Source organism: Pristiophorus japonicus, chromosome 15 (genome assembly GCF_044704955.1).
Source record: "Pristiophorus japonicus isolate sPriJap1 chromosome 15, sPriJap1.hap1, whole genome shotgun sequence".
NCBI classification, from domain to species: domain Eukaryota; kingdom Metazoa; phylum Chordata; class Chondrichthyes; family Pristiophoridae; genus Pristiophorus; species Pristiophorus japonicus.
Window position 1 is genome coordinate 56004539 of NC_091991.1, and position 25509 is coordinate 56030047.

Genomic DNA, 25509 nt, shown 5'->3' on the forward strand with positions numbered 1-25509 from the left:
CCTTTGGAGAATGCTGAGAGACCCACAGAAGTCCTGGGATGGCGGAAGGAGAGCAGGAAGGCAGAGAAGCAGTGATGGGTTGAGCTAGCGATTTGGTGGGGGTGGGGGGGGGGGGGGGGAAGTACCGAGATAGGTGGAATGATAAGGTGTCAAGAAGGGTAAGAGAAAGGAGACAGTTGTAGATTTTGTGGACTGTAAATGGTCTGTGAAAACAGGAGGCTTTGTGGGTAAAACAGCCTTTACTTGCTCGGTACCTTTTTATGTTGTGTACAGAGATAACACATGCAACTATACAGAGACTTGAGCAAATCTTGAATCAAATAATAAAACAGTACAATTACTTTAGCTCTCCAACAAATAGAGGGCTAAAAGCAAAGACTTGTCACAGTTGTGTGCTTCCACTGTCCTTGGTGATGTTCACATTATTGTAAGCACCTTTTCAAAAATGTGACTTTTCTCCCCATCTCCCTAAAATGTGATCGAGCTTCCCCACGCAGGGAGTATTCCCCAGAGAAGTTCTCTATACCTCGCTCTAATGAAACAAAGGGGCACCATATGGGTGAAATCAGAAACTTAATACCGAGGGAAACTGTTGGGAAGTCACAATCTATTAGTTTATGGTGCAGAGCTCTACAGTGCCAATGCACGGTGCCAACTTTTTAATCTTCCGCACTTTGTACTCATAATCGTAGACTCACGTTACTATAATTGAAGATCACAGTTGTTCAGTTTGTCAGTGCAGACAGAATCAATAGATCAAACAGAGCTCTCTGCACACACATTTAATCTTGCACTTTACTTTTGCACACAGTTTCACAAGGGCTCAAAACATTGGGATACATCATGAATTATTCTGCAAATGGACTTTTACTGGCTTTGGCATCATAGTTAAATAAACCATTAAATCCCCAGTGTCATTACGGTTGAAGATTGAATGGGTGTTGGTCTCTAGCAGATGCTTTCTCTCTTCTCCTTCCGAGTAAGGGTGGTCAAAAACACAATGCTACAAGACAGTTTGTGATTGCCATTATACATCCGTGCTGTTCTTCAGCAGCAAAGGTCTGGCCACTTCCAGCAAGTCCAGCTTGGGATCCAAAGAATGACCGAGACCCTCCAAGACCATGATGGCAAAGATGATGGAGGCAAAATTACTTTCCACCTTAATCTAGTGTTGGGAGAAGGAAAGCAAACACAGCTGCAGTCAGATTTCAATCAAAGACAAAGAGCTACACATGTAACCAAGCCCAGAACTCCACTCTACCTTGTGTATGAGGAGTGTCTCCAAAACTTTAGACAGTAAACCTGCAACATGGAGCTGAGAAGATAAGAGGAAAAGGGTTTAAAATGACATCAGCCAACACAGACATGTTTTTAGGCAATAAACAATTCTTTCCTCCTCCCTCACCAACTGCTAGTGTTGGCCCACCTACCCTTCCTTCAGGTAGCCCAAATCAAATATTGCAATCTCAGCCAGCTAAAAGGAATTACACTGTTGTGTATCTGTAAAGCATTGCACTCCCATGTTCCACCACCAGGGAGCTCATCCCCTGAAGTCCCAAGGGATCCCAGCATCCCTTGGGAACACTGTATATAAGCTGGCCCCAAAGGCCTGTTCCTCACTCTGGAGTGTCTGAGGTCACTGTTACTTTAACCTCCGTGTGTGCAGCCTCATCTGGCGACGAGAATAAGAATCCAATGCAAAGATGCAGCAAACTGGGCATCCTGGAGAAGTTCTCGGAGGGTGAGGACTGCGAAGCTTATGTCGAACGGTTAGATCAGTACTTTGTAGCCAACGAGCTGGACGGAGAAGGAAGCGCTGCAAAAAGGAGAGCGGTCCTCCTCACAGTCTGCGAGGCACCGACCTACAGCCTCATGAAGAATCTTCTGGCTCCGGTGAAACCCACAGATAAGTCCTATGAGGAGCTGTGTACACTGGTTCGGGAGCAGCTTAACCCGAGGAAGAATGTGCTGATGGCAAGGTATCGGTTCAACACGTGCCAGCGATCTGAAGGTCAGGAAGTGGTGAGCTACGTTGCTGAGCTAAGGCGACTTGCAGGACAATATGAGTTTGATGGCTACCTGGAGCAAATGCTCAGAGACTTTTTTGTACTGGGCATTGGCCACGAGACCATCCTACGAAAACTTTTGACTGTAGAGACACCGAACCTCAGTAAGGCCATTGCGATAGCACAGGCGTTTATGTCCACCAGTGATAACACCAAACAAATCTCTCAGCACACAAGTGCTAGCAATGTTCATAAATTAACTGGAACTGTGTTTGCGAGCAGAAATATACAGGGCAGAAACCATGAGTCTGCAACTGCCAGCCGGCCTCAGGCGACCCAGATGACTGAGAGTCTCCAACAAAGGATGAATGCAAGCCTATTCATGCTGCTTCAAAGGGTATGTTTGCAAGAGCTGTGGAACAATGGGGCACCTCCAACGTGCTTGCAAACAAGCTGCAAGCTCTGCAAAACCTGCTAACCACCACGTGGCAGAGGAAGATCGGTCCACGCTGGATCAAAGCAATTTCGAGCCTCAGAGAGAGGAGGCAGATGCTGAAGTACATGGGGTGCACACATTTTCGACGAAATGTCCACCTATAATGCTAAACGTAAAGTTGAATGGCTTACCCATAGCCATGGAACTGGACACTGGCGCTAGCCAATCCATCATGAATCAAAAGATGTTTGAGAGACTGTGGTGCAACAAGGCATTCAGACCAGCTCTGAGCCCCATCCACACGAAACTGAGAACGTACACCAAAGAGCTTATCACTGTCCTGGGCAGCGCCATGGTCAAGATCACCTACGAGGGCACAGTGCACGAACTGCCACTCTGGATTGTCCCGGGCAATGGTCCCACACTGCTTGGAAGGAGCTGGCTGGGCAAAGTCTGCTGGAACTGGGATGACATCCGAGCGCTATCACATGTCGATGAGGCCTCATGTACCCAGGTTCTTAACAAATTTCCTTCCCTTTTTGAGCCAGGCATTGGAAACTTTTCTGGGGCGAAGGTGCGGATCCACTTGGTCCCAGAGGCACGACCCATTCACCACAAGGCGCGAGCGGTACCTCTCATGATAAGGGAGAGTGAAAATCGAGCTGGACAGGCTGCAATGTGAGGGCATCATCTCCCCAGTGGAATTAAGCGAGTGGGCCAGCCCGATTGTTCCAGTACTCAAAAATTGATGGCATGGTCAGGATTTGCGGCGATTATAAAGTAACTATTAATCATTTCTCGCTACAGGACCAATACCCGCACCCTAAGGCAGATGACCTATTTGCGACGCTGGCAGGAGGCAAGACGTTCACCAAGCTCGATCTGACTTCGGCCTACATGACGCAGGAGCTGGAGGAGTCTTTGAAGGGTCTCACCTGCATCAACACGCACAAGGGGCTGTTCATCTACAACAGATGCCCGTTTGGAATTCGGTCGGCTGTAGCAATCTTCCAGAGAAACATGGAGAGCCTACTCAAGTCGGTACCACACACGGTGGTCTTTCAGGACGACATATTGGTCACGGGTCGGGACACCGCCGAGCACCTACAAAACCTGGAGGAGGTCCTCCAGCGACTGGATCGCGTAGGGCTGCGACTGAAGAGGTCGAAATGCGTCTTAATGGCAACAGAAGTGGAGTATTGGGGGAGAAAGATTGCAGCGGACGGCATTCGGCCCACAGACGCCAAGACAGAGGCTATCAGGAATGCGCCCAGGCCACAGAACGTCACGGAGCTGCGGTCGTTCCTGGGACTCCTCAACTATTTTGGTAACTTCCTACCGGGGTTAAGCACCCTCTAACATGTGTTATTGCGCAAAGGTGAGAACTGGGTATGGGGAAAAAACCAATTGCTTTTGAGAAAGCCAGAAAAATGTTATGCCCAAACAAGCTGCTTATATTGTATAACCCGTGTAAAAGACTTGTGCTAGCATGTGACACGTCGTCGTACGGAGTCGGGTGTGTATTATAACAAGCTAACGTTGCGGGAAGTTGCAACCTGTCACCTATGCTTCCAGGAGCTTGTCTAAGGCCGAGAGGGCCTACAGCATGATTGAGAAAGAGGCATTACCGTGTGTGTTCGGGGTAAAGAAAATGTATCAGTACCTGTTTGGCCTCAAATTTGAGCTGGAAACCGATCACAAGCCCCTCACATCCCTGTTCGCTGAAAACAAGGGGATAAATACTAATACCTCAGCCCGCATACAAAGGTGGGCACTCGCGCTATCAGCGTATAACTATACCATCCGCCACAGGCCAGGCACCGAGAACTGTGTGGATGCTCTCAGTCGGCTACCATTGCCCACCACGGGGGTGGAAATGGCGCAGCCTGCAAACTTATTGATGGTGGCCCAGCCCGCAGACTTGTTGATGGTCATGGAAGTGTTTGAAAATGATAAATCACTTGTCACGGCCCGCCAGATTAGGACTTGGACCAGCCAAGATCCTCTGCTGTCCCTAGTAAAAAAAACTGTGTACTGCATGGGAGCTGGGCCAGCATCCCCGTTGAAATGCAAGAGCCAATCAAGCCGTTCCAGCAGCGAAAGGACGAGCTGTCCATTCAGGCAGACTGCCTGTTGTGGGGTAACTGCGTAGTGCTACCAAAAAAGGGCAGGGAGACGTTCATCTCGGATCTCCATAGCACACACCCAGGTATAGTAATGATGAAAGCGATAGCCAGATCCCACGTGTGGTGGCCCGGTATCGACTCTGACTTAGAGTCCTGTGTACGGCAATGCAGCGTATGTGCTCAGTTGAGCAACGCGCCCAGAGAGGCACCACTAAGTTTGTGGTCCTGGCCCTCCAGACCATGGTCGAGGATTCATGTCGACTATGTGGGCCCGTTTCTCAGTAAAATGTTCATGGTGGTGGTGGATGCTTTTTCAAAATGGATTGAATGTGAAATATTGTCGGGAAGCATCGCCACCGCCACCAATGAAAGCCTGAGGGCCATGTTTGCAACCACGGCCTGCCTGACATACTGGTCAGTGACAACGGCCATGTTTCATCAGTGCCGAATTTAAAGAATTCATGACCCGCAATGGGATCAAACATGTCACCTCGGCCCCGTTTAAACCAGCCTCCAATGGGCAGGCAGAGCGGGCAGTACAAACCATCAAACAGAGCCTTAAACGAGTCACAGAAGGCTCACTCCAAACCCGCCTGTCCCGAGTACTGCTCAGCTACTGCACGAGACCCCACTCGCTCACAGGGGTGCCCCTGACTGCGCTACTCATGAAAAGGACACTTAAAACCAGACTCTCGCTGGTTCACCCCAACCTGCATGATCAGGTAGAGAGCAGGCAGCAGCAACAAAATGTAAACGATGGTTGCGCCACTGTGTCACGGGAAATTGATCTGAATGACCCTGTGTATGTGCTAAACTATGGACATGGTCCCAAGTGGATCGCGGGCACGGTGATAGCTAAAGAAGGGAGTAGGGTGTTTGTAGTCAAACTAGACAATGGACAAATTTGCAGAAAGCACCTGGACCAAACGAGGCTGCGGTTCACAGACTGCCCTGAACAACCCACAGCAGACACCACCTTTTTAAAGCCCACGACACACACCCAAAGGATCAACGACACCACGCCGGACCAGGAAATCGAACCCATCACGCCCAACAGGGCGAAGCTCACCTAGCAGCCCTGCAGGGCCAACAACATGCCAACACAACGAGGGCACAGCCAACACGCCAGAACAGACATTTGTACCGAGGCGGTCCACCAGGGAAAGAAAGGCTCCAGCTTGTAAATAGTTTTCACTTTGACTTTGGGGGGGCGGGGGCAGGGGCTCGGGGGGGGGTGATGTTATGTATCTGTGAAGCATGCACTCCCATGTTCCGCCACCAGGGATCTTATCCCCTGAAGTCCCAAGGGATCCCAGCATCCCTTGGGAGCACTGTATATAAGTCGGCCCCTAAGGCCTGTTCCTCACTCTGGAGTGTCTTATTAAAGACTGAGGTCACTGTTACTTTAACCTCCCTGTGTGCAGCCTCATCTGTGTTAGGAACACAATATACACAACTGCAGTATTCCATGCAGCCACTTCACTCATGGACAATTAAGTAAAAATCAGCATTATTATTACAACCACATTAATAGAAAACTGTATTAAACGTCTGAATACGGAATAAGCTTTGGAATTTAGCAGTGCTTTCCCCGCAATGCTGCATTATATCAGAATATTATTATAGTGTGTCTTCACTTCCCTGAACTAAGGAATGTTCCTATCTGCTAATACCTTTCCCAGAGAATCTGTGGTCATCCTGGCTTCGCTCACAAGTTTTTCTATTTCAGATTTAAACAGTTGGATGTCCCGGCATTCACTGGCTGTGGCCTGGGTCAGCAGTAACTCTGCAACCTGCTCGCCCTGAAAATAAAAAATAAAACAAAGTATTACACAATATGAAGCAGAAATTCAGATGAGTTTGGTAAAGCTGCTGTGTACCTCACACCATTGGGATGGGCAGGTGCAGCACACACATAATGGCTGCTTTGCACTTGCCTTTTGGCTGCTTGCTGCTTTAAACTCCGCCCCAACACATTGTCTCTGCAACACATTGTCTCTCCAATCAGAAGTTCCAGCTTTAAGGATGAAGTAAACTGAAACATGACTAAGAACCAAAGGAATAGGAAAGTAAATTGGATTGAATGACTTGGAGAGGAAGGATTAAGGAATACACGGTACTGAGTAACAGTCACCATGGCTATAAAATACAAACTCAATAATACAATCCAACTGTTAAATATTTAGTGCTGGAATTAATTAAATGACTTCCATTTTCAAGTTGCTAAATGATGCTAAACCCATCCTCGCAAGTGGGGAAATAACACTAACTTTGACAAAAATCAGTCAATCTCAACAACAAGAAACTTTTAACTCCTCTGACTGGACCAAGAGAAAAAGCCAGAGTGAGGCCCACAGTGCACCCAGAGCAGAATACCTTGATCCTGTCATGTCTTCCAGTACTGTCATTCTAGTAAACAAACACTTGCAAATGACAGATGAGTTCATTCCTTCCTACTGACCTGGTGCACTATGCTGCCAGTACCACATATTGCTTTAATGCAGAGCAACAATTTTGGCATGGCATGCTAGCCTGCAAATTTCTACAGTTGGGTCATGTCTCATGATTTGATGTCCCAGTATTACAATTTTGAGTTAAAGTTTTGCAGAAAGGAACAGTGAAAGTTCCAGTTTCCAAGTGGATCAAAGTGATAAATTATTTGCCCTATTTAAAAGTGAACTGCGATTCCACAATTTGGAATTCTCAGCTAGATTAAAGAGCAGTATCAAAAACAATACACAACCTACTTGGGCAGAGTGACTTATATTATCAAATAATAATCAGATCAAGCAGGGCTGCGTCTTTGCATCAACGTTCTTTTCGACCTTCCTTGCTGCAATGCTTCTTCTCGCCCTTCAGCAAGCTCCCCATCAGAGTGGAACTAAATTATAGAACAGATGGGAATCTGTTCAACCTCCGCCGCCTCCAGGCCAGATCCAAGGTCATCCCATCCTGTCATTGAACTACAGTATGCAGACGACGCTTGCGTCTGCACACACTCAGAGCCGAGCTCCAAGCCATCGTCAACACCTTCACCGAGACGTACAAAAGCATGGGCCTTACACTAAACATCCGTAAGACGAGGGTCCTCCACCAACCTGACCCCGCCACACAGCACTGCCCCCCTCCCCCCCCCCGATTATCAAAGTCCACGACGAGGACTTGGACAATGTGGACCATTTTCCATACCTCAGGAGCCTACTGTCAAGCAAGAGCAGACATTGACAACGAGGTCCAACACCGTGTTCAGTGTGCCAGCGCAGCCTTTGGTCGCCTGAGGAAAAGAGTGTTTGAAGACCAGGATCTCAAACCCGGCACCAAGCTCATGGTCTACAGGGTAGTAGTGATACCCGCCCTCCTATACGACTCAGAGACGTGGACTATATACAGCAGACACCTCAAAGCGCTGGAGAAGTACCACCAGCGCTGCCTCCGCAAGATCCTGCAAATCCATTGGCAGGACAGACACACCAACGTCGGTGTTCTCACTCAGGCCAATATCCCCAGCATCTAAGCATTGACCACGCTTGATCTGCTCCATTGGGCGGGCCACATCGTCCGCATGACCGACACGAGACTCCCAAAGCAAGCGCTCTACACGGAGCTTCGCCATGGCAAGCTAGCGCCCGGTGGGCAGAGAAAACGCTTCAAGGACACTCTCAAAGCCTCCTTCACAAAGTGCAACATCCCCACCGACTCCTGGGAATCCCTGGCCCAAGACCGCTCAAAGTGGAGGAAGAGCATCCGGGAGGGCGCTGAGCACCTCGAGTCCCATCGCTGAGAATAAGCAGAAACCAAGCGTAGACAGCAGAAACAAAGCGTCAACCCAGGCTACCCACCCACCCTTTCCCTCAACCACTGTCTGCCGCACCTGTGACAGAGACAGTAGGTCCCGCATTGGATTCCTGAGTCACCTGGGAACTCACTTTTAGAGTGGAAGCAAGTTATCCTCGACTCCGAGGGACTGTCTATGATGATGATGATCAGATAAAACGGTGCCGGTCTCTTGCCTGGTTTTTTGGGCATGGAATGCTGTGCATAAGGGGAGTAAAAAATTCACAGGTTCATACCTGCCCTTCAATCACGGCGGTGAAGACAGCCTTGAAATTGTGTAAGTCAGCTGGCGGGAGTTCAGTGACAATGCCAGTATCCAGGAGAATAAGCTTTAGTGGGCATTGTGATGGACGCACATTAACGATGAGCGTATCACACAAGTCTACAATGGTGGTCGTGTCATCATTTTGAAGGTTGAACTGATCAGCCCCCTGGATGAGGATATTTCCAGGGTGAAGGTCTCCATGAACAAAGTTATCCACAAATACCTACATAAAAAAAAACAGGTCAACACTGAGCAATGCCACAATACCACAGAAAACGAAAACAAGGGGATTATTTTTGTAAATCATTAATTCGGCATATTTGGAAAAAATATTCTATTGCAATTTGAGTTGGTAAACAGTATGTATAATAATCCCTCTGTCGGTGGGCTCTCACCTGCTGACTTAAGTCACCTGCTTTACATTTATTGCGCTATTAACCCCTCAAGCCCCTGCATCATGTCCTTCCCCTGATATCTGATCTCTCATTGACCCTGTCAATTTGTGCCCATTTTGTTTAATCCCTGTGATCAGCATATTGACTCCAGTCTCTGAGCCCCAACTGCTCTACTCCATTCCAATACTTCCTTCATCTGTTATTCCAAATCACTTCCCCATTGCCCCTCATTCTTTCCCTCAGCCTATACCCTTCCTTTGCCTCCCTTACCCTATATTGCTTCGTCCCTTACCTCAACCCCTGGCTCAGGTAGTTTCCCTGCCCTTGCTTCCACCCAATCTCCTCACTCATCCCTATCCATCATCTCCCCATTCCCCCAACCCATCCCTCCTCTTCTGAATCTCCTCCTCCCCTCTCCCAACCCCTCCTCCTCCTCCTCTGAACCCTTCCTCTTGCCCACTCCCCTCCTTGACCCCATTCAACATCCCTCTTTGCACACAACCTCTCCATCTACCCCTCACTCCAATTATTCCCCACTAACTAACCCTGTTTGACCAGAATAATGCACTTGGCCTTGACGTCCAACGCCATAGGTGATAAACCAGTTTTAATAAAAATGTAATCTGTCTTGTTAAGTCAGTGGCCCAGATGTTATCCCCTATATAACATAAACAGCCCTTGTAGCAAATCCTCTTGACTCACCATAAGCAACACCACAAGAGATCTACTAGTAATATATTAAAATATTAAAATGTTTGAGGTTGATTTTTTAAGTTTGTCATAATTGTGAAACTTGGTACATTGAAACCAATGGGTAACATATAACACCCCAGTCCATTGCAATCATGGAGTAATGTGGAGGCGGTACCACCTGCTATTCTTACTTCCTCCAGCTGATGGTGCTGTTTCCTCTGATAAACAAGGTCACGGAAAACCTGTTACTTTTGCATGCTCCAGCGTTTGCACCAGACCCTCCCAGCCTGTTATAACACAGTTAAAGGAACATACCATTTCCTCCAACTAACCATGAGCAACACTGCGAGAGAACACACGTGCTTACAGATGGATAAACAGATTTTGTAAGCTCTCTCGTATATGTGCTGAGCCAAACAGACCAAAAAGTTCCCAGCTGAACTCCAGCCTACACCAGGGTTCTGGTGGAAATGCTTCAACTGGCCTTATTGTCCCCGAGTTAGGGAACGAAAGGAAAAATCAATCAAGGTGATCCTTGCTGGAAAGTGCTTGCATGTGTATGCCAGACACAGACAAGAGCTGGCTTTGCAATGCCACAGTAAAACAGCCTGCCGGCACTCACTGTCCAGCCTCATACACAAAGAATCGGCATGTACCTCAGCATGAGTCAGCACTTTTAGGTCAGGGTAAAATTTTGTGTTGGGACAATGTTTAATTGGTTCCCACCAATCTAATCATGGATGCAGCTCCCTCTACAACTTTATTTTCTCACATGGAAAATAAAAGGGAGTACATTGTAATCGTCATCTGACTCATGAACAAGCGTTTCCCATACTCTCCCATGCACAGGGCCTTTCTTCATACTGTGGATCATCATCTTAAATATTTTGTGGACCCTCCCTCTCACGCTTCTTTTTCAGGGTCCACAGCCATTTGCCCCCAGAACTCCAGCATCTTTTGGTTTGTTACTACTACACAGGGTTACCATCTTCAGCAGCATCTCCACCCCCATTCTTGCCAACCTCTGCTTCAATATGTTAGGTACATCCTTTGCCAAATACATCGAGACAGGTACACTTTCCTAAACACAAAGAACACAGAAGAATTAGTGTCTTACTATTTTCATGATGGCACCCACTGGCATTTACTTCAATGTTGAGTGTACTTACGAGACTCCTGTCCAGACTCTAGAATATTAGTTTAACAGCCAACAATGTTGCCTTGTAGGAGGGTATTGAGCCAAAGCTATTATTACATAAAGCTTACATATCCCCAGTGTAAATACAGAATGATGCGGAATTTAAGATGAGATGCTATACCGACCATGCTCTCTGGTTGAAAACACTTACTCCAAGCACACTTCTGCTTTATACCTTTGCAGGTAGAGAAGAGGTACTGCCCCTGACCACAATTATCTATACATTAGTCAATGCATAAGATTATAAGACAACAAGAACTAGAAAAAGCTATTCACTCAATTTAGCTTGTATTGTCATTTAGGTCAGGGATTTCCAAGCTTTTGTCTTTCTGGGCTGCAAAGATTCACACCATGGAGCCAAGTGGACCACATATCGTTTAAATCTATGTTCACATTAATCTGCATACATTTTAAGTTGCTGATACTAACAGAGCTATGTGTTCTGATTTAGGATCTATCCACCAGTACTAGGAACAACCCTTTACAAACAGGACAGATCACCAAATAATACTATAAAAGCTGCAAATAGGCCCATTTACCGGACCTTTGAGGAGCAGATTTCTGGGGCTTGGAGGCTGCAGGTTGGCTACCACTGATTTAGGTCCAGAATGCTCCATGTTGTCACCTCCCTGTTGTCTCTGTTCAAAGCCCATGTGCAAGTACTCCCTCTTTGAATGCTCCAACTGAGTCCATATTCATTGCACTAAGCAGAACTCTTTTTGTTTCATAAGTGATCTGAATGTAAAATAGTTACTGCCCATAACCTTACTTCTCTTCTAGTTCAGCATAAAAAAACTTCGACATTCATCCCATCTGTTCCTGTGAAAACTTTAACAACCTAGATCATGTTCTATTGTTAAAGAATGGAATCACTGCAATAGTGAGAAACAATATTGGCTCAAATGATAAGGGTGTTGAAACAGTTTGGGTGGAGATAAGGAATAATGAAGGTAAAACGTCACTGGTGGGTGTAGTCTATAGGCCCCCTAACAGTAGCAACTCTGTTGGTCGGAGCATAAACCAGAAAATAATGGGGGCTTGTAAAAAGGGAACAGCAATAATCATGGATGATTTTAACCTCCATATTGATTGGACAAATCAAATTGGTCAGGGTGGCCTTGAGGAAGAGTTCATAAGAGTGCATAAGGGACGGGTTCCTTGAGCAGTATGTAACGGAACCAACCAGGGGGCAGACTATCTTAGATCTGGTCCTGTGTAATGTGACAGGATTAATAAACAATCTCCTCGTAAAGGATCCCTTCGGAATGAGTGATCATAGCATGATTGAATTTCAAATTCAGATGGAGGGTGAGAAAGTTGGATCTCTAAGCAGCGTACTAAGCTTAAATAAAGGAGACTATGAAGGTATGAGGGCTGAGTTGGCTAAAGTGGACTGGGAAAATAGATTAAAGTGTAGGACGGTTGATGATCAGTGGTGTACATTTAAGGAGATATTTCACAACTCTCAAGAAAAATATATTCCAGTGAGGAGGAAAGGGCGTAAGAGAAAAGATAGCCATCCGTGGATAACTAAAGAAATAAAAGGACGGTATCCAATTAAAAACAAGGGCATACAATGTGGCCAAAACTAATGGGAGGACAGAAGATTGGGAAGCATTTAAAAGCCAAAGATTGACTACAAAAATGATTAAGAAAGGGAAGATAAACTATGAAAGTAAACCAGCACGAAATATAAAAACAGATAGCAAGAGTTTCTATAGGTATATAAAAAGGAAAAGAGTGGCTAGAGTAAATGTTGGTCCCTTGGAGGACGAGACCGGGGAATTAGTAATGGGGAACATGGAGCTGGCAGAAACTCTAAACAAATATTTTGTATCAGTCTTTATGGTGGCAGACACTAATAATATTCCAACAGTGGATAGTCAAGGGGCTATAGGGAGGGCGAGGAACTTAACACAATCACAATCACTAAGGAGGTGGTACTCAGTAAGATAATGGGACTAAAGGTGGATAAATCTCCTGGACCTGATGGCTTGCATCCTAGGGTCTTCAGAGGAGTAGCGGCAGGAATAGTGGATGCATTGGTTGTAATTTACCAAAATTCCCTGGATTCTAGGGAGGTCCCAGCAGATTGGAAAACTGCAAATGTAATGCCCCTATTTAAAAAAAGAGGCAGACAAAAAGCAGGAAACTATAGACCAGTTAGTCTAACATCTGTGGTTGGGAAGATGTTGGAGTCCATTATTAAAGAAGCAGTAGCAGGACATTTGGAAAAGCAAAATTCAGTCAGGCAGAGTCAGCATGGATTTATGTTTTAATACTCTTATGAATGACTCCACAAGGTCTAGTATTGTACTTGAGCTGTTGTGACCTTAGTCCTATTTATTGTAACTCCAGAGTGAGGCACAAGCATGGTGGGCAGCCTTTTATACGGGGCCCTGCACACCTATGCAGGTGACCCTCAGATCTCCCACCGCAGTGCCCTCTGGTGGCACAGCTTATGTGACTATACAGTTAGGGTATACATGGTCTACATACATGACATCACTTCCCTCCAAGTCTTTAATGCAAATTGACTCGTAAATTGACGGTGACCTGGGCTTTGCTCTTCCTGGTCGCTTCTAGCTTGGGTGGGTTGGTAGTGAGATTTGTTGCCAGTGGAGGTCCCAGTGGTTTCTGGTTGTGAGTCCATGACTACTCCATTCTCCCCCCCCCACACAGATCATGCTAATGGCCCGTTACATGCAAGTTGCGTTCAAGTTCATCACATGGGTTTTACATTTACATCTTGGTACATTTGTTGGGTGGATTACAGTTGCGTTTCTTTTTGTGTGGTATATTTACATGATCAGTACCGGTATGTCAGTGCAGGTACACAAGAACAGTCTAGTTCTAGCACGGCCGGATGAGATCTGGGTTGTCTGGTGGCGGCGCAGCACCCCATGCTAGTGGGTCTGTGGGCGAGGTGAGCTCATTTTGCTCGAGTTGCCGGAGCTCAGGGCTCTTGCCGTTACTCTTTGTGTTGGGCAGGCCCAAAGAAAGCTGATGTGTCTGTGACCTCCCTGTCCTTTTTGTTTGCACAATGTCGCTGCTGCTCCCTGGGAAGCGGTCTGAGCGAGTGAGCGTTTCGTCTAAGCGACGGTGGGGCTGCCTCGTCTTGTCTAGCAGTTTGTAGGGGACTGCTGACTCGCTTTCCTTGAGGGCACCATTGTGAGCACTCTCTAGTTTGGGATCCTGGCTGGTCCAGGTCCTGTTCGAAGGAGCCGTTGCGGGTGACCATTCGCTCTTGGGCATTGCCATGGTGGCGACTGGGTTTGTGGGTTGCGCCTTTTCCACCTGGGTGGTGGGCGACGATAGCCGACTGCGAGCATAGGCGCAGTTTACTGTTTCTGGCCCGTGGCGGTTCATGCCATCGGGTGCCTGCAATGTTAAACCGATCTGGGGTAGGGTATCGCTATCGGTGCCTCTGCTCTACGGGGGTCGTTTACTCTGCGGCTCGTTTACTTATGTCAGCTGAGGGGACACTTTATGATACATCGTTCTGGTCCCGGGGACGCAGGCTACAGCATTGGGTAGCCCGCTGGACCTGTATACCATTAGGTGTTCGCCCGCTACATTGGCTGATTGAAATTTGCACCCGACATCGCTCAACATTTTGCTCGTTACAGCTGGACTTTTACATTGGTTACCAATTTCAAGCAGTTCATTCTAAAATGGCAGGTCGCTGGCCTCCTTTAAAGTGGCCTTACTACTTTATCCCCAATCATCTTTCTTGCGTGGAACCACGTGTCGTTGCTCCATTAGTGCTGCACCTCGTGGTTTGGACGCCATCTTTTCCCTATCCATGATGTCGACTGCCGCGATCTTCTTTCCCAGGGATTCTGCCACTGAAGCTGGGAAGGCGCCCTCGGATCCAATCTTCCTCCCCAGGAGTCCTGTCTCTGAAACCGGGAAGGTGCGTTTGGGTCGTCTCGGACGGATCATCGCCACGCAGCCGTGATGAGCGGTCTGTGCCTCGGGGGCTGCGCGGATCTGCTCTCCGGTGCCTGGTCCAACCGAAGGTGGGGGCTTACTCTGCCTCTGAGCACGGGGCACGTCGATTGCTGGAGGGATGAAGTCTTCCCAGTTCCAATGCATCTTCCCCATCCATCTTCTTCCAAGTAGCGTTGGTCCACCACTGAAACAATCCACGATGGTAAATTGTGCATCCGGCATCATGGGATACACTTACATCCACACTACCAACAACTGATATCAGTTCCTTGGTGTAGGTGTGCAGCTTTGCCTGAACCGGGACCAGCTTGGGTCATTCAGCTTGATCGTTCCACAGCCTCTCAAAGGCTTCCTGGCTCATTACTGACTGACTCGCCCCCGTGTCCACTTCCATGAAGACTGGAACGTCATTTATCTTGACTTCCATTATCACTGGAGGACAATCTGTGGTGCAGGTATATACTCCATATACTTCGTCCTGGGACTGAGCTGCCTCTCTAGCCATTTCCTCGTAATCCGCGCTGGATTCACAGCCATCTGCTATCTCTTCTTCCACGTGGTGAGTCACAGCTCTTTTGCACATTCGCTGGAGGTGGCCCTTTGTGCTGCAGCCTTTGCACACATAGGGCCCAAGTTTCGGCCTCAGTTGCTCCTGATTTTTTGGAGCAACTGGTGTAGAACGGAGTATCTTAGAAATTCAAATTCTCGCCATTTAGTTTGCTCCAGTTCTAGTCAGTTAGAACAGTTTCACTTTGGAACAGAATGTTTTTTTCAAAAGGGGGCGTGTCCGGCCACTTACGCCTGTTTTCAAAGTTTCGGCAGTGAAAACTTACACCGAACTAACTTAGAATGGAGTAAGTGAAGATTTTTATACGCTCGAAAAAATCTTGTCTACACTTTAGAAAATCAGGCGTAGGTTACAAATCAGGCATAGGGAATGAGGGGGGGGGGTTTAAAGGGAAGTTTACAAACATTAAACACTTCAGTTTTACAAATAAAGAGCCATCATCAATAATAAATGATAAAAACATCAATAAATCAACCAATAAATCAATCAAAAAAAATTAATAAGAAATAATTTTTTTTTTTAAATCAACAAATGAAACATTTTCTACTTACCGACTGCAGCACCGGGAGCCCTCCAACAGCGTGCTGGGATGCCCCCCCACCCCCTCCCCCAGTGTGTCTCTGTCAGTGTCTCTATCTCTCTGTCTGTCTGTCTGTGTGTGTCTCTCACTCTCTGTCTGTCAGTGTCTGTGTTTCTGACAGTGAGGGGAGGGGGAGGAGGGGGGTAGAGGGAGAGAGGGGGGGGCAGGGAGAGAGGAGGGAGGGAGGCAGAGGGGGAGGGAAGGAGAAGGGGGGACAGGGGGAGAAGAGGGAGGGGGAGAAGGGGAAAGGGGGGGAAGGGGGGGAGAAGAGGAAGGGGGGAGAAGGGGGAGAGGAAGGGGGGAGGAGGAGAAGGGGAAGGGGGGAGGAGGAGAAGGGGAAGGGGGGGAGGAGGAGAAGGGGAAAGGGGGGGAGAAGGAGAAAGGGAAAGGGGGGGAGAAGGAGAAGGGGAAAGGGGGGGAGAAGGAGAAGGGGGGAGGAGGAGAAGGGGAAAGGGGGGAGAGGAGAAGGGGGGGAAAGGAGAAGGGGGGAGAAAGGAAAGGAGAAGGGGAGGAGGAAAGGAGATGGGGGGGGAAAAGGAGGCCGAACGGAGGTGGGGGGAGGCTGAACGGGCCGGGCCCGGCCGGGCCCAAGACTTCGGGCAGGGCCCGTCCCCAGCACCAGATTTACAGGTAGGTGGCGTTGGGTCGGGTCGGGTCCGGGGTCGGGTCGGGTCGGGGGGAGCGCGGGTCGGATCGGATCGGGGCCGGTCCGGGGGCGGAGGGGGGGGGGAAGCGGGAGTCGGGTCGGTGTCGCGGTCGGGTCCGGGGGCGGGGGGGGGAAGCGGGAGTCGAGTCGGGTCGGGAGGAAGCAGGAGCTGGGCGTGGGAGGAGCCTTATGCACGCAGCCCCAGTGAGGTCATTCGGTCCGGGCTAGGGGCTGTGTGCTTCGGGCCCCTCCCACACGGTTTTGGGCGCCTGGAGCTACTGCACATGCGCGCCCACTGTAGCGCGCATGCGCAGAGGTCCCGGCACTGTTTTCAGTGCAGGGACCTAGCTCCGCCCCCCCACAGCTCGTGCTGCGCCGCGCCGAGGGCCAGAGGACCAGCAGGGAGCCGGAGAATCTGGAAGTTTTTTTTAGACGCACTTTGTGGCGCGAAAAACAGGTGTCCAGGTCGGGGTTGTGCCGTTCTAGGCGCGGCCCGAAATTTGGGCCCATAGTCTCTGAATCGACACTGATGAGCCCTGTGATTACCTCCGCAACGCCAGCATGGTGCTACTCGACTTACGTTTGCACCCCTCGGCAGACTCTGAGTTAAAGGACTTGGGGGCCTGTACGCTCTGTCCTGGGCAGATTCACGTTCAACAGTTCTGTCTGTGAAAGGCGCCATTCTATTTACAGTACTTGACGGTTTTGAGTCCTGAGAGTGAGTCATCATCTGCTTAGAGCTGCAGCTTGAGGTCATGAACTGATGCTGATGACGGTGGTTTCGGCAGACAGTAGCCTGTGAAGAAAGGCCTCATGACTGATGCCAATTACGAAGATGTCCCGCAACGCATTGGCGAGGGATGCGCCGAATTCACACGGTCCTGCCAGCCTCCTTTGGTTGGCAGCGTACTTCGCGATTTCCTGGCCCTCGGGGCGGCAGTGTGTATAAAATCGATGCCTGGCTGTGAGGATGCTCTCCTTCGGTTTGAGTTGGTCCCAAATTAGCACTTTCAGCTCCTCGTATGACTTGGTCGTTGTTTTCTCTGGTCCCTGACGAGGCCGTAGACCGCGGGCCCACAACTGGTCAACAGGATAGCTCTGCGCTTATCTGCCAGCGTGGCCGGATCGTCGCCTACCAGGTCGTTTGCTATGAAATATTGGTCGAGCTGCTCCGTAAAGGCTTCCCTATCTTCACCCTCTGAGAACTTTTTTAATGCACCGTTAGTCATTTTTGCGTGAAAGTTTGTAATCTCGTCGCCAGTTGTTGTGTCTTTAATACTCTTACGAATGACTCCACGAGGTCTAGTATTGTACTTGAGTTGTTGTGGCCTTAGTCCCATTTATTGTAACTCCAGAATGAAGCACAAGCATGGTGGGCAGCCTTTTATACTGGGCCCTGCACACCTATGTAGGTGACCCTCAGGTCTCCCACTGCAGTGCCCTCTGGTGACACACCTTATACAGTTAGTATACATGGTCTACATACATGACAAAGGGGAAGTCATGTTTGACAAATTTGCTAAAATTCTTTGAGGATGTAATGAACAGGGTGGATAAAGGGGAACCAGTGGATGTAGTGTATCTGGACTTCCAGAAGGCATTTGACAAGGTGCCACATAAAAGGTTATTGAACAAGATAAAAGATCATGGGGTTGGGGGTAATATATTAGCATGGATAGAGGATTGGCTAACGAACAGAAAACAGAGAGCAGGGATAAATGGTTCATTCTCGGGTTGGCAATCAGTAACCAGTGGTGTGCCGCAGGGATCAGTGCTGAGACCCCAACTATTTACAATCTATATTAACGACTTAGAGGAAGGGACTAAGTGTAACGTAGCCAAGTTTGCCGACGATATAAAGATGGGAGGAAAAGCAATGTATGAGGAGGATACACAAAATCTGCAAAAGGACATAGACAGGCTAAGTGAGTGGGCAAAAATTTGGCAGATGGAGTATAATGTTGGAAAGTGTGAGGTCATGCACTTTGGCAGAAAAAAATCAAAGAGCAAGTTATTATTTAAATGGAGAAAGATTGCAAAGTGCTGCAGTACAGCGGGACCTGGAGGGTATTTGTGCATGAAACACAAAAGGTTAGTATGCAGGTACAGCAAGTGATCAGGAAGGCCAATGGAATCCTGGCCTTTATTGCAAAGGAGATGGAGTATAAAAGCAGGGAAGCCTTGCTGCAGTTATAGAGGGTATTGGTGAGGCCACACCTGGAATGCTGCATGCAGTTTTGGTTTCCATAGTTACGAAAGGATATACTTGCTTTGGAGGCAGTTCAGAGAAGGTTCACTAGGTTGATTCCAGAGATAAGGGGGTTGACTTATGAGGAAAGGTTGAGTAGGTTTGGCCTCTACTCATTGGAATTCAGAAGAATGAGAGGTGATTTTATCGAAACGTATAAGATTATGAGGGGGCTTGACAAGGTGGATGCTGATAGGGGAGTCTAGAACTAGAGGACATAATCTTAGAATAAGGGGCTGCCCATTTAAAACTGAGCTGAGGAGAAATTTCTTCTCTCAGAGGGTTGTGGATCTGTGGAATTTGCTGCCTCAGAGAGCTGTGGAAGCTGGGACATTGAATAAATTTAAGACAGAAATAGACAGTTTCTTAAACGATAAGGGAATAAGGGGTTATGGAGAGCGGGCACGGAAGTGGACCTGAGTCTATGATCGGATCAGCCACGATCGTATTAAATGGCGGAGCAGGCTCGAGGGGCCGTATGGCCTTCTCCTGCTCCTATTTTCTATGTTCCTATGTTCTCCCCCTTTTTCCCTCAATGAGAAATTGCTGTCCCTGGACCCATTTTCTTACTGCACATGACAGACGAACAGGCCTGTAATATCCAGAATGATATTTTGAGTTGTTAAAAAAAAATCGAAACACATTGGGGTAAATGGGTTCTATAACGGACGGGCAATCGGCTTCGCCAGATTACCGCCCGTGCAGTGAAGATGAAAACTTACCACATTCATTATCTTCCAGAACTACTCTTTCTGTTCAGTGAGTTTTGCAACATTTCCCTTAACCCATCCCATGCCCTACCTCCACTCTTGCTTCTCTTGCTACCTCAAGTGCATTCCATCTATGCATTAGACAATATTTATCTTCTTTGCCCCGGCTTGTTACTGGCCTGCATGTATTGTCCATGATCGCAAATGCATCTGTCTCCACATCACTTAGCTGGCTGGGAATATTACAGACGTAGTCCACTCTAAAGATTGTTGAGAGATAATTATTTAGAAGCTCTGTTGTGCCGTTAAACACGCTCATCTTATTTATGAGACAAATAATCTATGTTTTCCTGCAATACCTGCTGGGATTTACAATTTTTCTTTTCTTCAGAATGTATTAAATATAAAGCCTACAACCATTAGGACCTCTTAAATGGTAAATATAACCATTTCATCCAAGTTATGAAGTCAGGCCAACAAAGTTGGATTTCTTTCCATTTGAACAGGACATTTCAACATTCTCAGTCCTGTACTTTGCTATGTTACTATATAAAATGTTATCCTCTGCAGAATGAGAGCAGCCTAGGTTGACTCAACCTAGTCACATAAGTTGCGAAGAGCTGTTTGCAAAATTGACAATCCTCGGGTAAGACTCGAATAGAAGATTGTATTTGACTACAAGTACCTCTGTGGCCTTTAATCATGTTCCTAACCAGATATTTAACAAACTTTACTAAGATATTGTATTTATTTAGCACTATAATTTCAAAACACCTCAAAGCACGTTCACACAATGAACTTATTTTGGAGTGCAGTGACTGTGTTCTGTTGGGAGTTATTGACACAAGATCAGCTGTTACTGGGAGTCTATTCATCATAACTACTACTACTCTGAGAGAGGGAAAATTCTTCAAACCTCCAGCATCCTTCGAGGGCTTTGTTAGTTTTGTACTTGTGCTGTAGTCCAGCAATTGCAATTTATTTGCCATTCATTATTTTGAAATGCAGTAGATTTGGGGTGGCTAAGCAGATCACACAGCATATTCCCACACCATATGTGCCAGTGAACAGCTAGTAATATAAATGCTATATTTTCCCATATCTAGTTACCCTCTGCAGAATGAGAGCAGCTAGGTTGACTCAAGCTTTCCCTCTTTTCCTGTAGTTAAATGCTCATCTCCACCTCCTCAGCCTGTCAGAAATTAAGCACTCACCGGCAACCGAAAACCATGCCCTACCCCTTTCCAGCACTGCACATTTTAGCAACAAATTATGTAGAAAAAAATACCTCAAATGTTTGAACCAGGACTGTTCTTGTGACAAATGGCCTGAGAGGTATTGGAAACTTGACCGATTCCATGTCCTGAAAATTCTCTCGGAACCTCTCCATATTCTTTGCCTCATATCGCAGGTCAATCTGTGGGGTAATGCCAGTAAGCAGTGTTTAGTGTAGACAAGTACTCTTTGAGATGAGCTACTAGAAAGAAGAGATTTCTCACTAACTCGATATCAGCGTGGATCCCTCTGCAGTCCAGCCACTTCAAAAAAAGACAAGACACTTATTAATGGAGTATGTGAAAATAACCTGAGACAAATCATAAGGATCAGAGAGAGAAAGATTTTAAACTCACTAAAGGGCAATAACATGGAGCTATATATTTAAATAGCTAATCCAGCTATTGATATTTTTAGATTTTTTTTCCACTAGTAGATTTTCCATAGTATTGCTCAAAATTAAGGGGAGGAGCTTACCATAACCATCTGCCAATCGGAATGAACCATGGCATTTGGAAAAAGGAACAGGCAACAAAACCTAGCCCAAAAAATTGAAGTTCCAGCCAAGTACTTCAAGTGGTTTAAATTAAGTGTTTGGCTCCCAACCCATGAGTAGGTCTCTCTGAGAAAAAAGACTATTTGATGAAATAAATATTTTATTCTGAATTATTTCTAATTTTGTTAAAAAAGATTTCTAAGGTTATACATATTACTTTTTCAGTTGGGGAAAGAATTCAAGACGGCAGCTCAAACCTAGTTCACTAAGTGTTTTGTCTGAACTGATAAGTAACTGGATGTGACCAATCACTTTGAGGTTGGTATTTAAAAAGAAAGATTTGCATTTATGTAACGGCTTTCACAACAACCAGATGTCTCAAAGCGCTTTACAGCCAATTAAGTACTTTTGGAGTGTAGTCATCGTTGTAATGTAGGAAACACGGCAGCCAATTTGCACACAACAAACTCCCATGACCAGATCATCTGTTTTTTTGTCATGTTGATTGAGGGATAAATATTGGCCAGGACACCGGGGATAACTCACCTGCTCCTCTTCGAAATAGTGCCATGTGATCTTTTACGTTCACCTGAGAGAGCAGACGGGGCATCGGTTTAACATCTCATCCAAAAGACGGCACCTCCAACAGTGCAGCGGAGCTCAGTACTGCACTGGAGTGTCAGCCTAGATTTATGTGCTCAAGTTCCTGGAGTGGGACTTGAACCTACAATCTTCTGTCTCAGAGGCGAGTGTGCTACCCAGAGCCACAGCTAACACTGTTGTTTGTTTTACTGTTATTGGACAATTTGAGATTGTTAGCCTGTCAAAAAGAATTTCAACTTTTTAGTTGCTTAGTTTTTCTGCTGCATAATATTTCATCATTTTGACGATTTGATGCATCCATGTTTAGTCAAAGATAAATAGGCCATGATTTAACTTTCAATCAGCAACCACTAATTTTCACTCACAGATGTACATCAACATGTAGCACTTTTAGATATATGGCCATTAAAAAGTGCGATGTGACATATGCATGTCTGTTCCAAAAATGTCTGAAGAGCAGTCGAGATGCAAAGGAGGAGGAAAAGAACATTCTCATTCACTTGCTCCCCTTTCCCCCTCTGAGAGACACCTTCCAGATCTTTGAAAATATCATGGTCAGAACCAGACTGAGTTCATTTGTGACCTCACCTGTCGTGTCATGAGCTTCTCAAACTCTTCCACTACTTCAGTCAAGTTCAACCACTTCAAGCCTGGCAGGAGATTGAGGACCCAGCTTGCTGCTTTCATGAGCATCAGATCCATATTGACTCGATATGCTATTCCAGGATGCATCACCTATAAATGGAAACAGTTAATGTGAACCACTGGGTTGTACAGTGGGTTAGCACACAGCCTCACTGTGCAGCCAGACTTTATAAACAACCCTGTCGGATGGGTTGAAAATCAACTCTTTCTATAACTAAATACGACACCAAGTAAAATCAGTTTGGAGGGCAAATTCTAGTAAATGCAAGCCCATATTACTAAAATGCCTAAAATGCAGCACTAATTGACACCAAAATTCGGTCCGTCTCAAACAAAGATGGCTATCGTGGGAAATGGAAAGGTCATACTGGTGGCTCTACTGAGATTGGGGATTAAAACACATTGATCCTACAGAGTAGGAAGAGCATTACTCTACTTCTAACCTCTGCAGTACCTGATCTGAGATATGCTTGTGAAGTAGGGTAGGAGTTTTATTTTACATCTAATCAGTTTGATGCAAACATTGTGTGCAAAAGCCTTTCTTTCCATGAACTTCCATTCTCTCCATCGCAAAATGCATTAATAGCCAGTCCTGTATCTGTTTGCACCTGTTCCAGCTTATGGTGTATAGGTACTCTCACCTACTATAGTCTAATCCTCAATCTTTAAGCACTAAAAAACCTTGTACAGGAGGAAACCTAAACTTCAAAGGTTATTTATGTTCACTTATGTTACATACTGTAGAAATTTCAATACCTTGATAGCCACTGGAATGAGATGGTGCTGCTCAGCTGTTGACTCAGGGTGAAGGGTTGCCTTTCTATCCTCCGGCTCTGGTACGCCAATGAATTCCTCAGCAGTTTTAAACCCATTTTTGGGATCATGGTGGCCAACTTCATTGTTCTGATCTGGAAAATCATTCTGTTTTTCACCAAACATGTAATGAAATATCCCTTGAAGCCCAAAGACCTCCCAGGCTTCAAACTGGTCCTCTTTTTCAAAGCTTTCTACAAGTTTGTGAAATTCAGAGTTATTAATGTTCCTTGGATCAGTGTAAGCTCTATAGACCTGAGTGATGCAGCCTGATCCGATAGGTTCCTTATTTTCAATCTGAAATATGCTCCTCCAGCCCTCTCCAAAGGCCCTTTTCATGCTATACTTGGTGTAGTCCCAGGGATGTGGTGTGACGTGGACATGAAGTCTGGAGAACTTGTCACAGAACTCTGCTGAAAAGCGGTCCCTTCTGGTGCTGAACCACTGGCCCAGTTTAATGAAAGTAGGGCCTGCAGCCTCTGTAGATCTCAATAGCATATCACACCAGATCGAAGCAAAACTGGAAGACGCAAAACAAATTGGATACAGCAGCAACAAAGGCCCAAACCTCAACAGCAGGATCACAGCTCGGACGCCCACATGGACAGTGAAACGGAGCTTCCAGAATAGGTCTTTCAAAAATGAGTGGGCAGTCCCTGAATTAGGCTGGTGTAGCACTTTTGCCTCTACAGTGACCACCTTCTGGGAGTTTGCGACTGATGAAACTCCGAGACCTAGACAAGCAAATGTGAGCCTGGGTAAATTCTTCAACCTGAAAGAAGCTTTTGATGCAGGGCTGGCCGACATCAAGACAGTGGTTCTCAAAATCATGGGTCTGAACATTGCTGGGCCAACCCTACAACTCAAGAGAAAGGCAGCCATCCTAGTGGTGTTGCTGTAACCTGACAAGAGATACAGGTATTGAATCTGGACATCCAACAAACACTGTATCTTGCCCCTTTATTTCCATAAGGTCCAGTGCAGCTTTGCAAATTGTTATTTTACCTTTTAATCCAGCAGCAGGCACCAAATTGAAGATTCAATTCTTCCAGCAGCCAATCCATTCATTCCCAAGAGATATTAAAGGAGATTCATGCAGTGAAAGGCCTCAGGGATGTGTTGTGGTGATAATCCACCTGCTTGAATTAAGCAGTAAAACTGTTATTTGACGAACAATCGCAGGGAACGGTTCAAGGAGACCGCTGTGGTTTCCTATTTTGTACAACCCCTGCAGTGACACTTCACAGACCGATGGTAACGTTCCTCCATCACATCAGATGCAGATCTTCCCCCTCGGATATTTGGCACAAAATCCAAAAACAACCCAAACGGCCAGTGCGCGCGCAGCATTCAGCCAGGTTCGCCCCTGGCCCCGCCCCGCCTCTTCCTATTGGTTCCTGGGTCCAATACCCCGCCTCTGCCTCTTTCTATTGGTCCCTGGGTCCAATCCCCGCCCCTGCCTCTTCCTATTGGTCACTGGGTCTAGTCCCCTGCCTCCTCCGATTGGTCCCATTGCTCCGCCCCTGCCTCTTCTTATTGGTCTCAGGGAAGTTTAAGACAGAGCGCGGGAAATGGATTGGCTGGCCTGGGATCAGAGCACCGCGGCTATTGTATCCGGGGCAGCAGGATAGCAGGATAGTAGGACAGCAGGACAGCTCTGTCACCCTTCCACCCTTCCACCAGAGTGGCTCTCTGATTAGGTACAAGCTGTGATATTTTTTATATTTAACAAATATGAACACATGTAGTGAAGCTTGATTGTTGTCGCGTTTAGTGCATTCATGGTTTGTAAACACTCCTAAATGTATTAGGTTTACTTGCGTGGGACAGTGCAAGACCCAGTCTATTCTGGATTTGCATAGGGGCATGGGTCTTAATGATTTGCTTTTAAAAGATAAATAAGTTGTCTTATTTGTAAGAAGTCAGTATTTTTAAAAATAAGAGCGGGAAGGGAGCAGCTGTTGCAATTGGAAGCTTTGTTAAACAGGCAGCATTTGGTGTATCGGTTAAAGGAACAG

General features: G+C 46.7%; 1 protein-coding gene across 2 annotated transcripts; it reads right to left on the minus strand.

The window, feature by feature from the left end:
* Window positions 1-767: 767 nt before the first annotated feature.
* adck2 (aarF domain containing kinase 2) lies at window positions 768-24807 on the minus strand. 2 transcript variants are annotated; one of them, XM_070900469.1, is made up of 8 exons: window positions 23435-24807; window positions 22622-22768; window positions 20948-21076; window positions 10741-10836; window positions 8639-8890; window positions 6242-6370; window positions 1262-1315; window positions 768-1165 (listed from the first exon to the last, which is right to left on the minus strand). In XM_070900469.1, exons 1-8 carry the CDS (start codon window positions 24371-24373, stop codon window positions 1028-1030), a joined length of 1884 nt encoding a protein of 627 aa, XP_070756570.1. In that variant the 5' UTR covers window positions 24374-24807; the 3' UTR covers window positions 768-1027. The 2 variants fall into 2 exon arrangements, 1 of the variants encoding a protein (XP_070756570.1); XR_011596763.1 differs by lacking the exons at window positions 768-1165; window positions 1262-1315 and adding an exon at window positions 6506-6614 and having other exon boundaries at window positions 6317-6370.
* Between the last annotated feature and the right edge of the window lie 702 nt (window positions 24808-25509).

Bases quoted from the DNA above. Each gene is read 5' to 3' on its own strand.
- adck2 (XM_070900469.1), bottom strand. From the start codon at position 24,373: ATGGCTGCCTTTCTCTTGAGTTGTAGGGTTGGCCCAGCAATGTTCAGA. The intron at 8,891-10,740 runs GTAACCCTGTGT...TTTTTTATGTAG, and splicing joins TGGAGATGCTGCTGAAGATG to GTATTTGTGGATAACTTTGT. The intron at 1,316-6,241 runs GTATTAGCAGAT...TTATCTTCTCAG, and splicing joins CCACAGATTCTCTGGGAAAG to CTCCATGTTGCAGGTTTACT.